This window comes from Gopherus evgoodei, chromosome 5 (genome assembly GCF_007399415.2).
Source record: "Gopherus evgoodei ecotype Sinaloan lineage chromosome 5, rGopEvg1_v1.p, whole genome shotgun sequence".
Taxonomy (NCBI): Eukaryota; Metazoa; Chordata; order Testudines; family Testudinidae; genus Gopherus; species Gopherus evgoodei.
In genome coordinates this window covers 73402116-73423968 of record NC_044326.1, presented here as the reverse complement: position 1 = coordinate 73423968, position 21853 = coordinate 73402116, and the positions used below count along the sequence as shown (strand labels likewise).

At 39.0% G+C, this 21853-nt stretch overlaps 1 protein-coding gene across 2 annotated transcripts in view; it reads right to left on the bottom strand.

Moving 5' to 3' along the window:
• Positions 1-7135: 7135 nt before the first annotated feature.
• The window catches only part of SH3RF1 (SH3 domain containing ring finger 1), a 154476-nt gene continuing 139758 nt past the window's right edge, over positions 7136-21853 (bottom strand). For both annotated transcript variants that reach the window (XM_030564442.1, XM_030564444.1), the window contains exon 12: positions 7136-9882. In XM_030564442.1, coding sequence (XP_030420302.1) covers positions 9714-9882 — 169 coding nt within the window. In that variant the 3' untranslated portion in view covers positions 7136-9713. The remainder of the gene's footprint in view (positions 9883-21853) is intronic.

The window sequence follows — 21853 nt, the reverse complement described above, 5'->3', positions numbered from 1 at the left end:
TAATAAAACAATTAGAGGTGCTTGGAAATTTTCCACTGGAAAATGTGGATTCATCAAAATGAAACGTTTCATGGGAACGTATCAATTTTGACAACATTTTGTTTTGAAACAAATGGAGTGGATCAGTTTGATAAGGTCAAAGCACACTCAAATAGCAATTTCCTCTCTCTCACACACAGAAGCAGATTTTCTATCAGCAAACTTCTGCCAGCATTAATTAATGATAACGTACAGTAGTTGTGTAAGATCAAGAGTGCAGGATTGCTCAAAGTGCTCTTTCAAGTGCCTCTTGTGCTTGACACATCAAGATCTCAGAACTGTTTAAAAGTAGGTTTAGCTCTTATTCAAGAAAAATAGAAGCCATATCACTGATATACCAGTATATTTGAGATTAATTGTAGGAGCATGCCATTCTACATTCAAAAACTGAATCTGGTGCAGTCTTTACTGGAAGAAGGGAAAAGGTAGCTTGGAAAATTCCAACTTCATCAATGCTAGTCAGTAACACTAGGACTCATGAATAAGGCTGGGAGTTTATCACGGAAGTCATTGATTCCATGACCTCCATGACTTCTGCAGCGGCTGGTGTGCCTGGCACAGGGACTGTCTGACCAGCTCAGGCAGCCCCTGGGCCAGTCACACTGGCTGCTGCTGGGGCAATCTTGGGCCACCACACCACACTTCCCTAGCAGCAACCGGAGTTTGGGAGGGGGCAGGGGGTTGGTGCACAGGATGGGGTGAGGTCTCTGGGCAGCACTTACCTTCGGGGGGGCTCCCTGAAAGTGGAGACATCCCCTACCTCAGCTCCTAGGCAGAGGCATGGCCAGGCAACTCTGTGCACTGCTTCCACCAGCAGGCACCCGCCCCTGAAGCGCCCATTGGCTGTGGTTCCTGGCCAATGGGAGCTGTGTAGCCAGAGCTCTTGACAGAGGGGGCTACAGGTCAGCCTGGCCACACCTCCGCCTAGGCCCTAGATGCTGAGAGAGGGGGATTTCACTGCTTCTGGGGAGGTGCAAAGCCAGGTAGGGAGCCTGCCATCCCCACAAACCCTCCTCCACTGCACCACCCACAGTGCCAACGGGCCACCTCCCCGAGCACCCATGGTAACCCCCCCACCCCAAGATTTAGTCAGGGGTATATAGTACAAGTCATAGACAGGTCACGGTCCGTGAATTTTTGTTTGCCCATGATCTATCCATGACTTTTACTAAAAATACCCATCACTAAAACATAGCCTTACTCATGAACACTTACTTAGTAGGTTCTTCTGTGGCCCCCTCACCAAAATATCTGGGGTGCTTCACTATCACTAGTGAATTTATCCTCATATGACTCCTGTGAGGTAGGGAATGGGAAGTGCTATTATCCCCATTTTACAGATGGGGTATGTCATAAACATACAGCTACGGGTAGCAAAAAAATCCTTCTTTACCCTGTAAAGGGTTAATTCCTCTTTTACCTGTAAAAGGTTAAGAAGCTCAGATAACCGGGGTGGCACCTGACCAAAATGACCAATAAGGGGAAAAGATACTTACAAACCTGTGGGGGAAGTTTTATTGTTTGTCTCTCCAGTAGCCAGCATGGAAACAGGGCAGCGAAAATATCTCCCTAAGCCATATCTAAACTAAGCATTTAGTCTGGCAAAAATAGTAATAGCAAAAAAATGCGTTAAATTACGTTTTGTTTTAGCTTGTGAATTTTCCCTGTGCTAAGAGGGAGGTTTATCCCTGTTTTTGTAACTTTAAAGTTATGCCTAGAGGGGAAATTCTCTGTGTTTTTCAATCTTTTGTTGTTCTATAAAGTACTTACCATCCTGATTTTACAGAAGTGATTCTTTTACCTTTTCTTAAATTAAAATTCTTCTTTTAAGAAGCCAATTAATTTTTTATTGTTCTTAAGATCCCAGGGTGTGGGTCTGTGTTCAACTGTACCAATTGGTGAGGATATTATTCTCAAGACATTCCCCAGAAAAGAGGGTGCAGGACTTGGGGTAATGTTTTGGGGAATAGGACTCCAAGTGGTCGCTTCCCTAATTCTTTGTCTAAATCACTTGGTGGTGGCAGCACACTGTTCAAGGCAAAGTAAAATGTGTGCCTTGGAAAAGTTTTTAACCTAAGCTGATAAAAATAAGCTTAGGGGGTCTTTCATGCGGGTCACCACATCTGTACCCCAGAGTTCAGAGTGGGGAAGGAACCCTGACAGGGTACTAAGGCCAGAAGTTGGGCTCTGAAGCCTGGGTGTGGGGAAGGTTTCATAGCCCAAGTTCCACCCTGAGGAGGAATGTCTACACAGCTATTTTTAGCGCTGTGCACGAGCCTGTGCCTGTAGACTCAGGCTCTGAGACTTGCTGCTGCGGATTTATTTTTGCAGTGTAGACATACCCTTAGGCACGAACACCATCCCCCAGTCTCTAGGGCACCAGGTGGTCATCTAGGGGTGTTCACACTCTCCTTTTTGTTAAGCTTTTAAATGATGTATCTTTTTGTGCATTGGAAAAAGGCTCCCATGAAGGGTTGGTCTCCAAATAGCCTGAATAAAGACTTACTTATGCCATCCTTACAAGGAAGTTACACTGCATGTTGCCTATGCGACTCTAGTGATTCATGAATTATTGAAGTCAGATGATTTGAATGATCTATAGAGAGTAGAGGTTCTCTATGTTCCACAGTACTAGAAATTAAAAACTGGATATAGCCACAAACTACCAGCTTTGATAAGGAGTAATAAAATGCCACCTTTTCCTGATTGGATTATATTTAAGAGAGAGCAAGATTGCCTGGTACGAAATGGAGGAGTGGGGCAAAAACCTTTAAACCTTTGTTTACATTTAAACATTTTAGGGATAGTTCCTCAGTTTTTCTGAAAATCTCATCCAGCTGGAATAAGAAATCTAACCTAGAGCATGTCCCTCATTGTGGAATACATAGAAGGTCACCGCTTTAAAGTGATTCAGCTGCTGACTCATCTCCTTTCCCATTTGTGCACAGATATACCATGAAAAAATCGTGCAGTAACTAACCACAAGACAGCTGTGGCTTAGCAGCAGCTAGCAAACCAGATGTCACTCTGCAATTCTGGACTTGCACATACATGGTTTTGATTGAAACATGACCAAGTCTCCCATGTGTCACTGGATACTGCTAAATGCCATTACCTTTGATCTACAGCCTTCCCCATGTTAGTATGGAAAATATGATCCTTAAGAAAAGGATAACATAGCCCTAACCAATGCTTTTATTTTTTCCAATGATATGAAAAGTTATCAGATCTTTTTTTCAGATGTCTAGGAAATGTTTGTTGAACTATGGTTAAGCTTGGATGCTTATTACCTTAGCGGTTCCTCTAGTTTAAGGATGACACACAGTAGTGGAATAGGGCAGGGAAACCTGAACTGTCCCTGTGTATGCTGCCATTGCTCTACCAGCTCATGCAGACCAGTCAAACCCAGTTTAAACCATCTGAGGTGCATCCATGCTTAATCATAGTTCAACAGACTTTTCCTAGACTTTTTTTTTTTCTACAGTCTGACAGCGGTAAAGAAAGAAGTGCAGGCTGGTCATCTCACTCTCAATCCCAGTGAACAGTCAAGTCTCAGAGTTAATATTATTGCAGTTTGTTAGCATAGTTTGATGATTTAATGATTCTGAAGGCTGGACCAAGACAAAACATTTTTAAAAAGTATTTATACAGCTCAAGGTGGCTAATGAGATTTTTTTTAAATGTTTACTAAGCTCCAGTCTCAGAAGCATTTATGGGCTTCTGAGCCACTCACACTACTAAAGTCCATGGATATTAATGCTGTAGCAAGAGGAATGATGCTGAAGGAAGATCTTATGTAAGTGGACTCCCAGATTCCTATGTCATCATCTGTGAATTCCCATATGCAATGAACAGCCTGGGAAGAACCTTTGACTCTACTTCTCAGAGGTTGTTTTTTAGAAATATATCCAATAAATAATAGTAATAAAGAAGAGATGTGAGCAGATGGAGAGGTAGATTTGAGACTCATCAACAGAGAGTACTAATGAACTATAAGAACAGATGAGGTCACCTGGTGAGGAAAGAGTACTCTTATGTGACCTTGGAACACATTGGGTTGGGCAAAATTTGGAAATGTGGCTCCTAGGTGGCTATGGAATCCTGCAGCAGATAGAGAAGAAAAGTTCCTTTATGTACACTGCTCCCTCGATACAATGCAGTTGTGGGGATCCAAAAACCCCTACTGAGTTATAAGTGAAACGCCGTTATATCGGGGTAGCGGTGGCAGGGCTGCAGCGGTGATTTAAAGAGCCCAGGGCTCTGGCCGCAGGGATCCCCAGGCCCTTTAAATCGCCGGTGGAATCCCACTGCCGCAGCCCCGGGGTAGCTGCAGCAGGGCTCCAGCGGTGATTTAAAGAGCTCTGAGCTCCGGCTGCTGCGGGGAGCCTGGGCCCTTTAAATCGCCAGCCCAGCCGGGGCCCCGCTGCTACCGCGCTATATGCAAACCCGTGTTATATCAGGTCGTGTTATAGCTGGGTAGCAGTGTATGAGGAACAGCTGTGGGTGTTATTTATCTAGGTTGAGCCCAAAGATAGAGAGTCCATCATCCATAGCCCATGACTATGCCATAAATAACCTCTATAGTCACCTATTTTAAAATCCTCATGAAAATTGACAGGAAATTAACCATAAAAAAAATCACATTCACACACAACATTAAAAAGTTTAACTAACCATAAAAGCTGGAAAACCAGTGCTGAGATTTTCATCCTCAATCTGACATGTATCGAAGTAGTACAAGAAGTTCTCCAAACAGCATGTGATCTTCTCTTAATCAAGTGCTGCATTACCATGACTATGAAAGAAAGCTAGAGCAGCTACCTTATTTCAGACTTTCCTGACTTTAGGGAGATCATTGAATATACATTAAATAAGAAAACTAAATTCATCTGTAAAACTTGGTCTGTTCTACTAGGATAGTTATGTAAAGTTTCACCCTCGCATGACATCCTTAAATGCCATGTATAAAAGAAATAATTTTAAGGCTTGAATTTTTATCTGCACAAAAAATGACGTTAGAGATTTATTAAGCACTAATGAGCTGGATGTGTTCCTAATGCAATATTTCACAGCAAGGGCTTGCTTTTGCTTCAGCTGCAAGAAAAGAAAAACTTAACGTGTATTGTACATCCACTGTAAAGCCTAATTCCATATTCTTTTTGGTGATATAAATTAAGCAGGACTTTTTTCTTTATTAAAAAAATAGAAGCTGTGGGCTGGAGTTGATTACAACACACAAATCAAACACAAACCCTAGTCTGTGCCCACTTATTGCATGCCCCAATTAGTTTGATTTATTTATTGCTTGAACTAACGTGGTATAATGTGCCTCTCGTGTTCAAATTATGCAAATATGGTGGGGATCCACAGTAATTTATCAAATGCACCAGGGAGAAGGGGGAGAAAAGAACTTGTTTTTTCTAAGACTTATATAAGAATTTATAAGAACAAAAAAAAGACAATATCTCAATTTGGTTCCAATGCAAAAAAATCAAATAGGAAGACTGTGCTGTATGTAGTACAGCTCCCATCTGGATCACGGTACAGTACTTAAATGGGAAGCAACATCCAAATATCTCATAACAGCACTCTGAAACCCTCAAAGGTAAAAAGGAGCACTCATCATGAGTGAAGTCAAAGTGAACTGTTTGACAATAGGCAAGGCAATTTGGCCAACCTGAGATTACTCTGCATAAAAGAGAAGGAAAACAAAAAATGCTTATACAAAGCATCAGACCATTGTAGGTTATGATACAGTTATTGCTGCAGTCAAAGGTAGGGCAGGCATATTGTTAATCTGCGGCATTGAGAGTAGACATCTCATGGTAAAGCTTAGTGCTACACCACAGCCAGACAGGGGGGTTGTATTGCACTTTGTTCAAGGAAATGAATACCATAAAATGCATATCATATGCCCTTCCCTTTACCCTCTCATCCTTCAAGCCATCCCTAAAACTGGGGTCCCCATCTCATGTTCTCTTCTAGCTCCTTCTCATTTGTCTCAACACCATTCCATCTTGCCTCTCTTCCCTCTTCTCTACTCATTCCCTCTCTCCTTTTTCTCAGTCAGTCTCTTGCCATAGACAGTCCCTTTTACATTAAAACATATTCCTTTCCCCTCTACCCTGAATATAAAACAATCCCTCTCCATTGGCCTAAAGCGTATACTACATTTTAAGATCTGTATGGCTATTGAGTCATGTAAACAGAATTAGCAGTAACTATTAAAAATGGGTTGAAATTCCATCCCATGTTTGTAATTATCTGTACATTTTCAATACCCAAAGGGCAGAACAGCATGCAAGGTAAACATGTGTCAAGTTGCGTGGGTGGATATTTACAGACCGAAGTGGAAAGTGCATGCGTACGGTAAAATTAAGACACTCAGAGCTGAACAGACTACTGGTGAAGAGTGTGCACTGATTTCACTGAGTTGCACCTACTTACACCAGTGATTAATATTGCCCTGACTGTAAACAACATTCACTTCTCTGTAATAACACTGTGGTGATAAATTCATAACAAAGCAGACAAATCACATTATTTTTTCAGTATGATTTGGGTACATAATTTCTTCAAATGCTTCTAAAAATGGAGACACCTGGTCTGACCTCCCTCATTCACACATACACAAAACAATGTTAACTTCCTCTTTTCTTGTGGTTTTAGACACAGAATTTTGCAATAAAGTCCAAAAGAATTCCTGCTGTTGTAATCTGAAAATGACTATCCAAATATACCAGACACTTATCCTTCCAGGGAAACACTTTACTATTCATATGTACCTGATGATACTCTGCCAGTCTTAAACTGATGTAATTAGACATGTTCAGCTTGGCATGGAAATCTTTTTGTGGTGAGATTATTCACAGAATCATCGATATGGAAAAGATCAGTCAAGTTATCTAGTCCTCTCTGCTGCTACTACATTATATTTTTCTGAACTTCCCCTTGAAATGCATCTTATGGTATTTGAATAATTTTTTTCTTTATAAACACACATATCCACCTGTGAATTCTGAAATTAAGTTTTCTTAGTTTTATTTGTAAAATTGTTATAAGTAATTTCTATTTAATTTTAGCATACACTTTCTGCTTCAGCTGTTTGCTAAGAAAATATTTATTAGGAATAGGAGCTTAACACAGTAAATCAATACTTAACATTTCCTGGGCCACAAAGATAGACACAAAATATTTTACAAAAATTGTTTATGGAATTACACAAAACAAATGCACAGAGTCTGTCAGTTTTTATGCTGACTTAAACCCAAAAAACAAAAACCAACCCTACAAAGATCACAAGAAAGGCATGATGAACTACATTTTTAATCATTGTTGCACTGCTGTGTAACAAGCCCTTGTTATAAAACATTAATTCAGTGTCTTTAAAAAGTCAATAGAAAATGTATGTAATCTAACACAACTATTAACAGCTTATATTTTAACTGACTTTACACCTTGAAACCTTATGAATAGAGGTACTTTAGTCACAAAGTATGGAGAGTAGAGCGCTAGGAAAAAAAAGTTTTTTTTAACCTTTAGTAGTCTTTTTTTAATATAAAATGCACTAATTTCCCAAAATAAGAATATTTTGACACATTAGTGTCAATTTATGCTGATGAAAGCTGATGACAGCTTCTTCCAAACTAAAGTTCATTTCACAAAACCTTAATATATTACATGAATATTTAAGTACATTTTTTAAAAATATTTAAAAAGCACAAGAATTGGATTGTACAGTGTTTCATACAGATTGTTAGCTTAGGAATGTTGTCATTTCCAGCTATATATATTTACAGATATTTATTTTTAAGACCATCATGACACTACCTGATATTACAAGAAATTCTTATGGTTAATGTTTATTATTCTTCCATTTGTAATTCATAAAATTAAAATTTCAGTTGCATTTTAATCAGAAGTTATGTCAATGATTTAATTCATCACCAGCCAGTATATTCCTCTTTCTGTGTGTTGCACAACATTACATCACATTGCCGGTCCCACTTTGTGAGATGCTGAACATTCTCAACTTCCATTGACTTTTATGGGAATTGATGGTGCTTAGTACTTTGCAAGTGAGAGCAATGAAACCATTATAATAAAGCAACAGTAAAAAAGACAAGCTCGGATGGATGCTGTCGCAGCTATATGCTGTGGGTTCACTAGCATCAAACCTCTCATAAAACCCACAAAGACTAAAAGTAGTTTCTCCTTGCAGGATTTCTTTTTTATACCTATCACCCTGGAGTGACGTAAAAATGTCTTATTATTGACTCAAAAACTGAACACCTACTGCGTTAAGAGTGAGTCACTCACTAGTCTTGGTCAGAGGATTTTGGACAACAACAGAATTCTGGTTTACTTAATATCCCCTGCAATGGGCAAATTCCAGAGCAAAATAACCCACAACAGGAAATTGGAATTAAAAATACAAATCATGCACAGTTTACATTACTGTGAGACTTCAGTAATACATGCAAGACAATGAAAAAGTCAGGATGTATCAAAGTAGCAACAGTTAAAAATTTAGCAAAGTTTTCACAGTGTCTCTTTACAGCCTTTTACTTCAACACAAGTGCATCACTTACCATCACTATTGTTCAAACATTTTAAAATGTCTCCTGGCCGTGCAGATCACTTTGGGGGAAAAAAACAAAAACCAAAGCAAATTACATTTCTTAGGCATTTTTAGACATTGAATACAACTTGAATTTTACTCAAATTTTCAATCCTAGGAAATAAGTTGCTGTTATCAAACTACAAGTATTTCCCAAATATAATTTGTTCTACTGTTGTGCTTTAACCTTTGTTTTATCTCGGTTACAGCCTGAAAGTACTAGCTGCCCAAAGAACTAGCCAAATATGCAAATTAAACTTTCTTCAGCTATCCAAATTCTTGAACAGACAGAAGCTACAGGGAATTTCTTATTGGCATCCTCTTAATTTCTTCCTTCCCATCCTTCAGACTGTTGAGGTTTATTCAGTTGCCATGTTATGCTTTTGCCTTCCAGAAATGTTACACTGCTTGGGCAGCTATTAAGGAATAGAATTAGACTCAAGAACAACTGATATATTCTGTCCTAAGTAAAATCCCACACAATTCCATTTTTTTTCCCAGTTTGCAATTTCAATTTGACACCACAACTCAACATTAACGCATAAAACAAAGACTGATTCCACTGTCATACACAGTAAGGAAAAAAGTCAGAAGGAAAAATGGGAGGCTCTTTGTCAAAGATAATCACTCGCTCATAAGGAGAGAATCCAGCTTCCCCTTAGCTACCATTTCATAAATTAATAATTTGTTAAAATCATAATCAAAAGAATTTAGTTATTACAAAATTCAAGTTTTAAAGAAAGAATAAATTAGTTACAGCCTTGTAAACAATTGTTCATTTGTGTAACATTTTTGAAGGAAAAAGAGTTCCCCTGTATAATAAATGAGACAGTACAAGGCACACATTACACTTAAGAATCCAAAGTGATAAAAATAGCAGATGCCTTCATCATCTTTGTTTGCTTGCAACTGTGCTACAGAACACTGGAGAAGTATATATAATTTTGTTTATATTTCAGTCATTTGAAAGTCTTCCATGACTGCACTGTTTCTGCTTATATATTTGTGCTATTTTATAGTGTAGTGTGATTTGCATCTGTCGAAAAGGATCTTCTCAGATGTTTTCTACAAAGCTGCCAGGAAAAAGGCCAGTTTTTCCATTTCGTTGCAGTGTGCCTTTGAACCAGCCATCCTCACGTTTTTTGTGTACAAAAACAATGTCCCCTTCCTTAAGTTCAAGTTCTGCTTCACTCTGAGGAGGATAGGAGACCACAACCCTGTATCTGTACAATAAAAAGCATTTTAGTTTAGGATTTTTACAAAATGTTGTACCATTTACAAAAAAGTTCCTATACATGTTACAACTTATCAGAACAGGAAGCTTCCTGGAACTAGTTACAGAGTTCATAAGAACTGAAAAATAAATGTATCCTGCACAGAAAATAACAGAATGTTAACATAAGGAATCCAAGTCAAATGTACATAAAATACCTCTTACGGGCTTTCATTAAGATTCCTGTAAAAATATATAAGAGGGTTATGACAGGCAATGGGAAACAAATGTAAACACATTTTTGGATATATATGTGCTGTCTTCGTCCAGATACAGTTACTTAACAATAATCAGACTTAAGGATTGCGCAGCAGTAACTGTACTTCATTTCCCAATTGCATGATAATGTGATGACATATTTTAAAAGAGTAAGTAACAAGACATACTTGCTTGCATGTTTATTATTTTTGTCTGTCTAGATTATAAAATCTTCAGAGTAAGAAGCATGCTGTCTTGTTTAGACAGTGCCCAGCATGTTTTGGGGCTACTGTAACACAAATAATAAATAATTACTGTATATAACATGTACATCAGCATTTTCCTCCAGCATCTGGACTGCTGAAGATAAACGTTTTCTTCAAATACCATAAGAAAAAGCTCTAATTATCTCACTGTAATATAAAATTAATACTCTTACACTCACAAGTTACATACCAAATTAAAAACATTTCCTAAAACTCACTTTTTCCCAAATCTGTTTTAAACACATATAGGACCATTCAGTCATCTTGGGCTATGTCTATACTACACATCACTGAAGTGGCATGTAACATATGTAAGGTGACCATATTTCCTACAATAAAAATGGGACACCCCCCTGTCCCTTGGGGCTAAGCATCCAAGCTCTGTGCTGCCTGCAGCTGGGGCTGCCCGCCCCCAAGCTCAATGCCACCCATGGCTAGGGCTAGATGTATGGCCACCCTAAGCATAGTTGTAGCTACATGCTGCAGTGAAAGTCAGGGTGCATCCACACTGCAGATTGCAGCTACTTAAGTCAGTGAAAGACTCTGGCAGAGAGCAGACAGCAGGGGAGGGCTCCCGCAGGGTAGGGGGGGGCAGCAGGACACTTAACTGCAAAAAACAGCAGTGTAGACAAGGAGGTACAGCTTGGGCCAGTGGAGAATCATGTAGGGTATGTTAGCAGGTACTTACCCACACCCTTCTTACTCTACTTGCCTAAGCTGTGCCTTGTGGTCTACATTGTTATTTATACCTGTCTCAAAGGGGACTATGTGTGTATGTACACTACACACTGCTGAAAGAAGTATGCAGTGTAGATATACCTTTACAGTAGTTCAGGTTCAAAAACGCCTACAATTTAGATCTGTTATAACTTTGCAGACAGCTGTGCTTCTAATCTCTGTCGGTTTCACAGGACAATTTTGTACCCCAACTCTATCTATACAATTCATGTCCTCATGTTAAAGTCAGATACAACTATAGCCCATCACTGAATGCAGAACTCTCAATCTTCCAGTTTAAAAATAGCTAAGTGCACTATTAGGCCATATGTTTGGCAAAAAGCAATCTGGAATTTCCAGCAAAAATAAATAGAATTTGCAACCATAAAGACTATTAAATAGAAATACAATAATATGTTAAAGGTCTGACAAACAGAAAATGCCAAAATATTCAGAGTAAAGATGAAATGCCTGCAACAACCCACCTTGTTATGTTTAATAGCCACAGCATAAGGACTGATTTGACAAGCAATACACTATATGCTACATCACTGAAAGAGAGAGACATGTTACCTCTATGCTATTTGCTTGAGTATATTTTATTCTTTTTTTAAAAAAGCTAAACAAAAAAGAAAGACTATTGAAGGAGCTTTATTATATATAAATGAAATATATGGATACAGTCAAAATATTTAGGGACATGTACCAGCACAGTAGACATTTTTTAAAGTCTTTTGGCAAAGTTTTACTGCTTTAAATAAAAACTTATATGTGGTAAAGATCATATTAGAAATTAATCACTTGCCACATTTTATTTATATACTGATTTAATAAATCAAAGCTATCTTTGAGTTATAGTAACCCAAAATGGTTCCGTTAGAACAATGCAGATTTATTGGATTAGTTCTTGGATTATATAAAATTTACCAAACCAATTCTGTAGTTCAGTTTGGGAAAACAATTGCTTTGGATGCGACCATACATGCCATATTTGTAACTGGAACACATTTTCACTAAGTTATAACCTGCTGGCAAAACTGGCTTAAAATAGAAGCGCTAATGAAGTTTTAACCAGAGCAAGACTACCAGGTGCAGCTAAGAGAAAGTTTCAGGGTGGATAAAAATCAATACTTTAAAAATAAAAATTAAAAAAAAAGGATTTTTTAAAATTTAAATTGGATTTTTTTTGATAAAATGCTTTTTGAGGAAAAAGCCTATCTAAAGATAGTTTTAATTAAGATACATTATAGCTCAAAGATATCTCATCATGGAATAGGGATTATACATTCTAATTCTATGGTATGAGACAATATATTCATGTTATGTGTAGGAAAAGTTTTGTAAATGAGTTCCAATAGTTCATGGATTAGGGACCCAATCTTATCTGGTTCCAAGGGCTTCTGTATAGATTATTTAGGTTAATCTTTCCATCTATCTAATGGGTCTTAGTGCTCAGTCTAGAAGATACCATCAGAGATGCTTAGTTTTGCAGTTCTCAAACTGTGGATTTGTGTCTCCAGAGATAACAGCAAAAATGTTTTTTAAATAAATAAATGAGGTGAGAAATAACAGACCTCAATGCTATCGTCCCTCTGCAAATTTGTGTACACAGAGTCAATCCCTTACCTCTAAAAGTGCAAAGTTTCAGAAAGTTCAATGAATAGAAGATTGTTGAGGGCAGAATAGATCTGGACAAGGAGATGAAGTCTGGAGATAAATGTGAGAAGGGAGGGACAGGCAGTAGAAACAAAAGTGAAACTTTTTGAACAGCATATTCCAGAAGTCTTGAGGTCTTTCTGAGTGTAGCCTTAATTAATTTGAGATCTATCATGCTATTCACTCACTAGGAGGGAAAACATAATGGCAGCAGGCTGTTAAAAGAGACTCAGTTTGGGAATATTTTAATGAAGTTCCTCTACCTGTGGGTCAGAGGGCATGCGTGCAAAATGCAAACAGTGCAACAAAGAAAGGTAAGGCCTGGGTGCCCGACTGAAACTACATCATGAGAAGTGTTCCTTCTCAGAAGGAAGCTGTGTTGAAGATGATGAAAGGAACATATAGGATCTTTAAGTTGGTAAACTTTTTTGTTTCATACTTCTTTCTTAAGGACTGCCTGTCTTCCTTCTGGACAATTCTTGAATTCCCATGTGTGAGCAATAATATAGTAGTTACTCTATGGTACTATCATTTTAGATGCAGTTGTGATAAAAATAAATAGCTGAAATAAGCAGATCTTCCTTTTACAATTTCACCTTTTAAGTAGTACTGAGTGTCAGTGAATGCAATAAGTAATACTAAATGAGCAGTATGGTAATAATTAAATAACTGCATTGACTTATTTTGTTTAGGAGAATCCATCCTCAACATACAGGATTCTGAAGACCATCCACCTTCAAGAGCACCATCATTTTCTATAGTTTCAGAGTTATCTGCCAATGATAATGTTTCAGTCATGTCATGTATGTCACATAGCCACAGCATATCACCTGTAGCAAAAAGAAAAAAAATCTCCATAATCCAGAAACAACCATAGATAAATTTGTGATAAGAACCAGCAGATTACAAAAAGAGGTAGTTGATGAAAAAATTGCCCAGTTTGTTTATGCAACAAACTCTCCTTTTCACACTTCATTAACATGGTTCAGTCAGATCAAAATACAGTTCACCCAACAGAGCAGATGTTGCAGGCAAATTGCTGGATAAAGTATATGAAAGAGAAATTGAGCAGTGTGCAAAAGGCCTAGAGGGTGAAATTGTTAACCTGAGTCTTGATGAGTGGAGCAATGTCCACAATGATCCTTCTATATGACCTTGTGTGACAACAGAAGAAGGGAATGTGTTCCTTAAGGAAACAACTGATACATCAGGAAATGCACACACAGCAGAATACTTACAAGTAGCAGCAGTACAAGGTATAACAAACTATGAAAAATAATTCAAATGTCTAATACCCTGCTTTGTCACAGACAATGCTGCAAAGAAGAAGAAGAAATTTAGAAGAGAGTTCTAACCTAATAACAAACGGTTGCAGTGCTCATTTGATGCACTTCCTAGCCAAAGACTTCAGTATTCCAGAAATAAAGGCTAATTGCAAAATTGCAAAATACTTGCAAAACAACTACTTTGCAGCAGCTGCTCTGAAAAAAGTGGGCGGAACCAAGCTAACTCTCCCACAAGATGTGCGATGGAATTCAGTAGTGGACTGTTTTGAGTAGGATATCAAGAACTAGCCTAATCTGATGACAGTTTGTGAACAAAATTGTGAAAAAACAGATGGCACTGTCACAGCCAAAGTTATGAATATTGGGCTTAAGAGAAATGTTGAACACATGCTGAGTACCCTGAAGCCTATTTCTGTAGTCTTGAAGAAAATGCAGGGAAATAGATGTTTTATTGCTGACGCTGTTGAAATTTGGAAGGAATGAGTGAAAAGAGAAATATGCAATGACAGAATTAAATTACGAGCTTTAAAAATAACAAACGAATAGGATAAGCACTATCTCCAGCTCATTTTCTTGCAAATATTCTCAATATTCGGTACTAAGGTCAAACCTTAACTGCTGAAGAAGAGGAATTGGCTACAGGGTCAGCTTTAGGTCGATTTCCCCAATTCCCCAGAATTGGGCCCTGAGCCTTATGCACCTTTTTAATTTTTAATTTTTTTTTTTTTTACATACCTGGTGGCGGTCCGGGTTTTCAATGGCACTGGGTCCAGAGCGAGTGAAGGACCCCCTCACCGCTGAAGTGCCTCTGAAGACTCGGACCACTGCCGAGTATTTGAATCGGGCCCCGCAGTTCCTAAAGCCAGTCCTGGTTGGCTATGACATGGACATCCAACAATCATCCCTCCATAATGCCAACTATAATAAACTTCAGAGCTAAGGGCGAACCATTCAAGAAATGTTTGCTGATGTTGTTTTAAAGAAAGCCCTGGTCTACACTGGGGGGGGGGGAATAATCGATCTGAAATATGCAACTTCAGCTACGAGAATAGCGTGGCTGAAGTCAACGCATCTTAGATGGACTTAGAATCACTTACTTCGCGTCCTCGCGGCGCGGGATCGATGGCCGCCACTCCCCCGTCGACTTTGCTTCCAACTCTCGCCAAGCTGGAGTTCAGCAGTCGACGGGAGAGCGATTGGGAATTGATTTATTGCATCTCCACTAAACAAAAGAAATCGATCCCCGATAGATGAATTGCTACCCAACGATCTGGCGGGTAGTGTAGACATACCCAAAGTCACACCAGTTAACTGGTGGAAGTCCCTTAAGCTCTTGGATTCAGAGACAGTTGAAGTGATAATCTCACTTTTAACAGCAGTAGCTTCTTCTGCTGGTGTAGAAAGAATATTTTATTCCTTTTGACTAATTCATTCCAAATTGAGAAATTGTTTGGGACCTGAAAAAGCAGGAAAGCTTGTTTTTCTTTTCCAGATTATGAACAAACAGGAAAATGAAGGTGAAGACAACTGAATTGGCTGCAGAAGCCAATATTTTAAGTTTGTCACATTGACCTGCCTAATAGAGTCGATTTAATTTTTGTTTTTTTTTAATATTTAACTATTTTAGTTAAAAACAATTTTAACAAAAACAAACCTGATTTTAAAAAAATTTGAATGTTTAAATAAATTCATATGCTTGTTTTGTTAAAATATTATATGTTTGCCGTTGAAGAAAAAAATCCAGAATACATAACATTGTTGTTTTAGTTAAATAAAACAATTTAAATGTCTGTCTTGTGATGTTCTCCTCCTGATACAGCATGGCAAGAAAATCCTCCAAATATTTATGATTAACCTGTTGAACTGGACACAGTTCACCTTCCAATGACTTCATAAATATCTGCTTCAATTACCTTTGGTAAATGAAATAACCAAACAATCATTCATTTTCTGATATAGCTGTAAAACTAATCTGAAAAGTTTTCAAAATAAATCACTTTAAAAATGTATAGTGTGTATCTTCTAAAAATGAAACCTACATCTATCTCTGAGTTGTGAAGAATATGTATTAAGGTTATAACAACCAACAAGAATGCCCTTTTATATAGAAATCCATGATTAAATTGAGTCTTCCTGACTAGTGATTTAAATCCACCCTAGAAAGTGGAGTATTCAGTCAGGCTAAAAAGTGCCACAGGTTTATGCATTACCTTTCACTTCTGTCAACTTGGATTCAAATCCTGGCTTATGACACTGTGACCCAGGAACCTCTTGCAGCCAACTGACAGAGGGTACAGGGATGCATAGAGTTTTACTGGGATCCCCTGGTTTGGATAATAATTCACTAAAGGGTGGCATGTGAGGTCTTTACTGAGAGCTAGTAGCCCACTAGTCATGATAATAATTGCAAAATGTATGTAGAGATAATATTAACGAATATATGTCTATATTGAAAATTATGTTCTTAAAGCAGATAATCAGATTATCTCCCTGTCTGGCCATGGTGTACTGTGTCCCCCAGTGCATGGTCCTACTTGCATTCTGAGACAGATGCTGATTAAGAGATTGCAAAATCTGCAAGAAAGGAATATATAGGAAAAAACAACCTACAGGGAGCGTCCTGCTTCTGAACAACAACAATGGATTGTTTGGAAATATATGTGGTGCAAACAGGAACCCTGGATTAAGGCTGTCAATTAATCACAGTTAATTCACGCGATTAAATAAAAAAAATTAATCGTGATTACTCACCGTTTTAACCACACTGTTAAACAATAGAATACCAATTAAAGTTTATTAAATATTTTGGATGTTTTTTCTACATTTTCATATATATTGTATTCTGTGTTGCAATTGAAATCAAAGTATATATTATTATTGATTACATATATTTGCACTGTAAAAGATAAACAAAAGAAATAGTATTTTTCAATTCACCGCATACAAGTACTGTAGTGCAATCTCTGTGTGGTGAAAGTGCAACTTACAAATGTAGATTTTTTTTGTTACATTTACCAGAGATAATGCTGTCCTCTTCTTATTTACAATGTCACCAGAAAGTGAGAACAGGTATTTGCATGGCACTTTTGTAGCCGGCATTGCAAGGTATTTACATGCCACATATGCTAAACATTCGTATGCCCCTTCATGCTCAGCCACCATTCCGGAGAACATGCTTCCATGCTGATGATGCTTGTTAAAAAAATTATGCATTAATTAAATTTGTGATTTAACTCTTTGGGGGAAGAATTGTATGTGCCCTGCTCTGTTTTACCCACATTCTACCATATATTGCATGTTATAGCAGTCTTGGACGATGATCCCACCACATGTTGTTCATTTTAAGAACACATTCACTGCAGATCTCACAAAATGCAATGAAGGTACTAATCTGAGATAGCTACAGCACTCGACCCAAGGTTTAAGAATCTGAAGTGCCTTCCAAAAAATCTTAGAGTGACGAGATGTGGAGTATGGTTTCAAAAGTATTAAAAGAACACTGCGATGAGGAAACTTCTGAACCTGAACCACCAAAAAAGAAAATCAATGCATGAAAATACTTGTAATCGAAAACAAAGTGAGCACTGTACACTTTGTATTCTGTGTTGTAATTGAAATGAATATATTTGAAAATGTGGAAACATCCAAAAATATTTAAATGAATGGTATTCTATTATTAACAGTGCGATTAATCGTGATTAATTTTTTTAAATCGCTTGACAAACCTACCCATGATCTTTCACCAAGGAGGAAAGCTGAGAGTGTGACTTATCCCATGAACAGAAGATCACAGCCAAGCCTGGCTGTAAAATGCTGGGAAGACTTAGGGTGTGCACTGCTCTTTAAGACAAGAAAGTACCTAGGTTAAGTATCAGAGGGGTAGCCGTATTAGTCTGGATCTGTAAAAGCAGCAAAGAGTTCTGTGGCACCTTATAGACTAACAAACGTCTGTTAGTCTATAAGGTGCTAGACTCTTTGCTGCTTCTACCTAGGTTAAGTAACTCTAGGTTCTAGAATGTGTGTTATGATTCTATTTTATATGTAATCATTTTTTCCAATACGTCTATGTGTCATCACTTGAATCTCTATACTTTGTTAAATAAACTTTTATTTGTTTTCACCATAAATGTATCTAAGTGTTGTATATTAAACAGACTGATGTGAGGTGTAACTGGTATGCTGGGGTGGATTGCTTCTTGGAAGCAGCAAATCTGTAACTACTATAAGGCTTATAATCTACACCTCTCAGCAACACAGTTATACCAACCTAACTCCTGGTGTAGACAATGCTATGTTGATGGGAGGGTTTCTCTCATTCACTAGAATCATAGAATATCAGGGTTGGAATTGATCTCAGGAGGTTACCTAGGTCAATCCCCAGACATATTTTTGCCCCAGACCCATAAATGGCCCCAAGGCCTGAACTCACAACTCTGGGTTTAGCAAGCCAATTTTCAAACCACTGAGCTATCCCTCCCCACATAAAAAGGTTGTGTCAGGAGTGGGCTTTGACATAGCTACAACCTCTTGGGGATGTGAAATTATCTATGCCAATAGGAGGCCTTCTCCTGTTCGTTTATGTAGCATCTACAACCTTTTAAGTGTAGACAAGCCATGAGTGTCAGCAAGGACAGGACACTCCAAGGAGACACTCAGAGGGCTCAGGGGTTGGAATGTGCCTATCACTAATCTGTAGAGAGATAGCGGAGCCTGTGTAGGCCTAGAGGGGTGGGCTTGTGTTGCTAGTGGCCAGTGAAGCTGGGGAGCTGATCCTTACCAGGCAGTCCAGGATTCCTGCTAAGGGCAGGTGGTAGTGAGGTACTTCACAACCCTGGGTCCTCCTAGGAAGCATCACAGACATAACAAGAGAACATTTGTTTATGAACACATTTCCACTAGGGGAAATGATAACCTGTAAGCTACTTGGCAGGAATGGCGGGCTCTGGTCAAGTTAAATATTTAATCGCCTATGAAATACTTGTTAACTTTTAAGACTTCTTGATGTCTGGTTCACTCCATCAGTTCATTGTCAATTCCCTGAAGAAATTAATTACAATTGTTAAGCGTGATCTCCCCTTTGGAAAAGTATGTCTACTTTAATGTGTTTGAACCCTTCCAAGTGTTGTCCTAATGCCTGTCCCTGTTCAATAACTCTAAAATCTTTCCCACTCTGAAAGCAGAGTTACAGGTCTGTGGTACCTTGGGTCTCCACTGGTCCCTTTTTAAATATGGCTGTTATATTAGTTTGCTTCCAGCCTGTGAGTATCTCTTCTGTTGTGAATGAAGGGTCTGATGTGTTTTAATTCATTATCTACTATCATTAGAATTTTGGAATATGAGCAATTTGGTCGTGGGACCTGACTTAATTTGCCCTTTAAACACTGTCCCTTGCTTCCCTTCCCAACCCATTTCTTTGTCACATTTCCTTTCCTTCTTTTTTTTCCTGACCCCCTTAGGGAAATTTATCTGTTTCTGGAATGTCTTCATCATTCTCTTAATCAGTCAATGATGAAAAATCTTTTAAACTTCCCAGAAATATGCAACCTGTCACACATTTCCCCTCAACGTCCCTAAAAGAGCTTGTTCCATTTCACAGTCTTCATGGCACTTCGCATTTGTGAAATATTTTTGTCTTCACGGTTTTTTCTGTCCTCTTGTCATTTGCAATATTGACATCCCTGATCTTTTTTAAATCCCTACGGTCAGCATCATAAGAAAAAAAGATACATCTCTTGTATCTTTTCTCTCTACCGCCCAATTTATAATCAACATACCCTTAGAGCCCCGACCAGGGTTATTCTATGTACTACCCAAGATCCACAAACCCAGAAATCCTGGACGCCCCATCATCTCGGACATTGGCACTCTCACTGAAGGACTGTCTGGATATGTGGACTCTCTACTCAGACCCTATGCACCAGCACTCCCAACTATCTCCGTGACACCAGTGATTTCCTGAGGAAACTATAATGCATTGGTGACCTTCCAGAAAACAACATCCTAGCCACCATGGATGTAGAGGCTCTCTACACGAACATCCCACAAACAGATGGAATACAAGCTGTCAGAACAGTATCCCTGATGATGCCACAGCACAACTGGCTGCTGAGCTCTGTGCCTTTATCCTCACACACAACTATTTCAAATTTGATTACAATATATATCTCCAGATCAGTGGCACCGCTATGGGCACCCGCATGGCCCCACAACATGCCAATATTTTTATGGTCGACCTGGAACAACGCTTCCTCAGCTCTCGTCCACTCACGCCCCTTCTCTACCTACGCTACATTGATGACATCTTCATCATCTGGACCCATGGGAAGGAGACTCCGGAAAAATTCCACCACGATTTCAACAGCTTCCATCCCACCATCAACCTCAGCCTGGACCAATCTACACGGGAGGTCCACTTCCTAGACACCACGGTGCAAATAAGTGATGGTCACATTACCACCACCCTATACCGAAAACCTACCGGCCGCTATGCCTACCTTCATGCCTCCAGCTTCCATCCCGGGCACATCACACGATCCATTGTCTACAGCCAAGCACTGAGGTACAACCACAACTGCTCTAATCCCTCAGACAGAGACCAACACCTACAAAATCTCCACCAAGCATTCTCAAAACTACAATACCCGCACGAGGAAATAAAAAAACAGATCAACAGAACCAGATGTGTACCCAGAAGCCTCCTACTGCAAGACAAACCCAAGAAAGAAACCAACAGGACTCCACTGGCCATCACATACAGTCCCCAGCTAAAACTTCTCCAACGCATCATCAGGGATCTACAACCCATCCTGGACAATGATCCCACACTTTCACAGGCCTTGGGTGGCAAGCCAGTCCTCGCCCACAGGCAACCTGCCAACCTGAAACATATTCTCACCAGTAACTGCACACCGCACCATAACTCTAGCTCAGGAACCAATCCATGCAACAAACCCCGATGCCAACTCTGCCCACATATCTACACCAGCGACACCATCACAGGACCTAACCAGATCAGCCACACCATCACCGGTTCATTCACCTGCACATCCACCAATGTAATATACGCCATCATATGCCAGCAATGCCCCTGTGCTATGTACATCGGCCAAACTGGACAGTCGCTATGGAAAAGGATGAACGGACACAAATCAGATATTAGGAATGGCAATATACAAAAACTTGTAGGAGAACACTTCAACCTCCCTGGCCACACTATAGCAGATCTTAAGGTGGCCATCCTGCAGCAAAAAAACTTCAGGACCAGACTTCAAAGAGAAACTGCTGAGCTTCAGTTCATCTGCAAATTTGACACCATCAGCTCAGGATTAAACAAAGACTGTGAATGGCTTGCTAACTACAAAACCAGTTTTTCCTCCCTTGGTTTTCACACCTCAACTGCTGGAACAGGGCCTCATCCTCCCTGATTGAACTAACCTCATTATCTCTAGCTTGCCTGCATATATATACCTGCCCCTGGAAATTTCAACTACATGCATCTGACGAAGTGGGTATTCACCCACGAAAGCTCATGCTTCAAAACGTCTGTTAGTCTATAAGGTGCCACAGGATTCTTTGCTGCTTTTACAGATCCAGACTAACACGGCTACCCTTCTGATACAATTTATTACTGTTTCATTAGCCATAAAACATGGGTCTACCTCCAAGCTAACTGTACCAGATTTTTTGGCAATATTATCTGTACCCCCATGTTTTCTGAATCAGTAATCTTATATCAAAATAGATAAACGTTCCACTTTCTCACATGCAGGCAAACAGGACAAAGATGATATTGCTATTA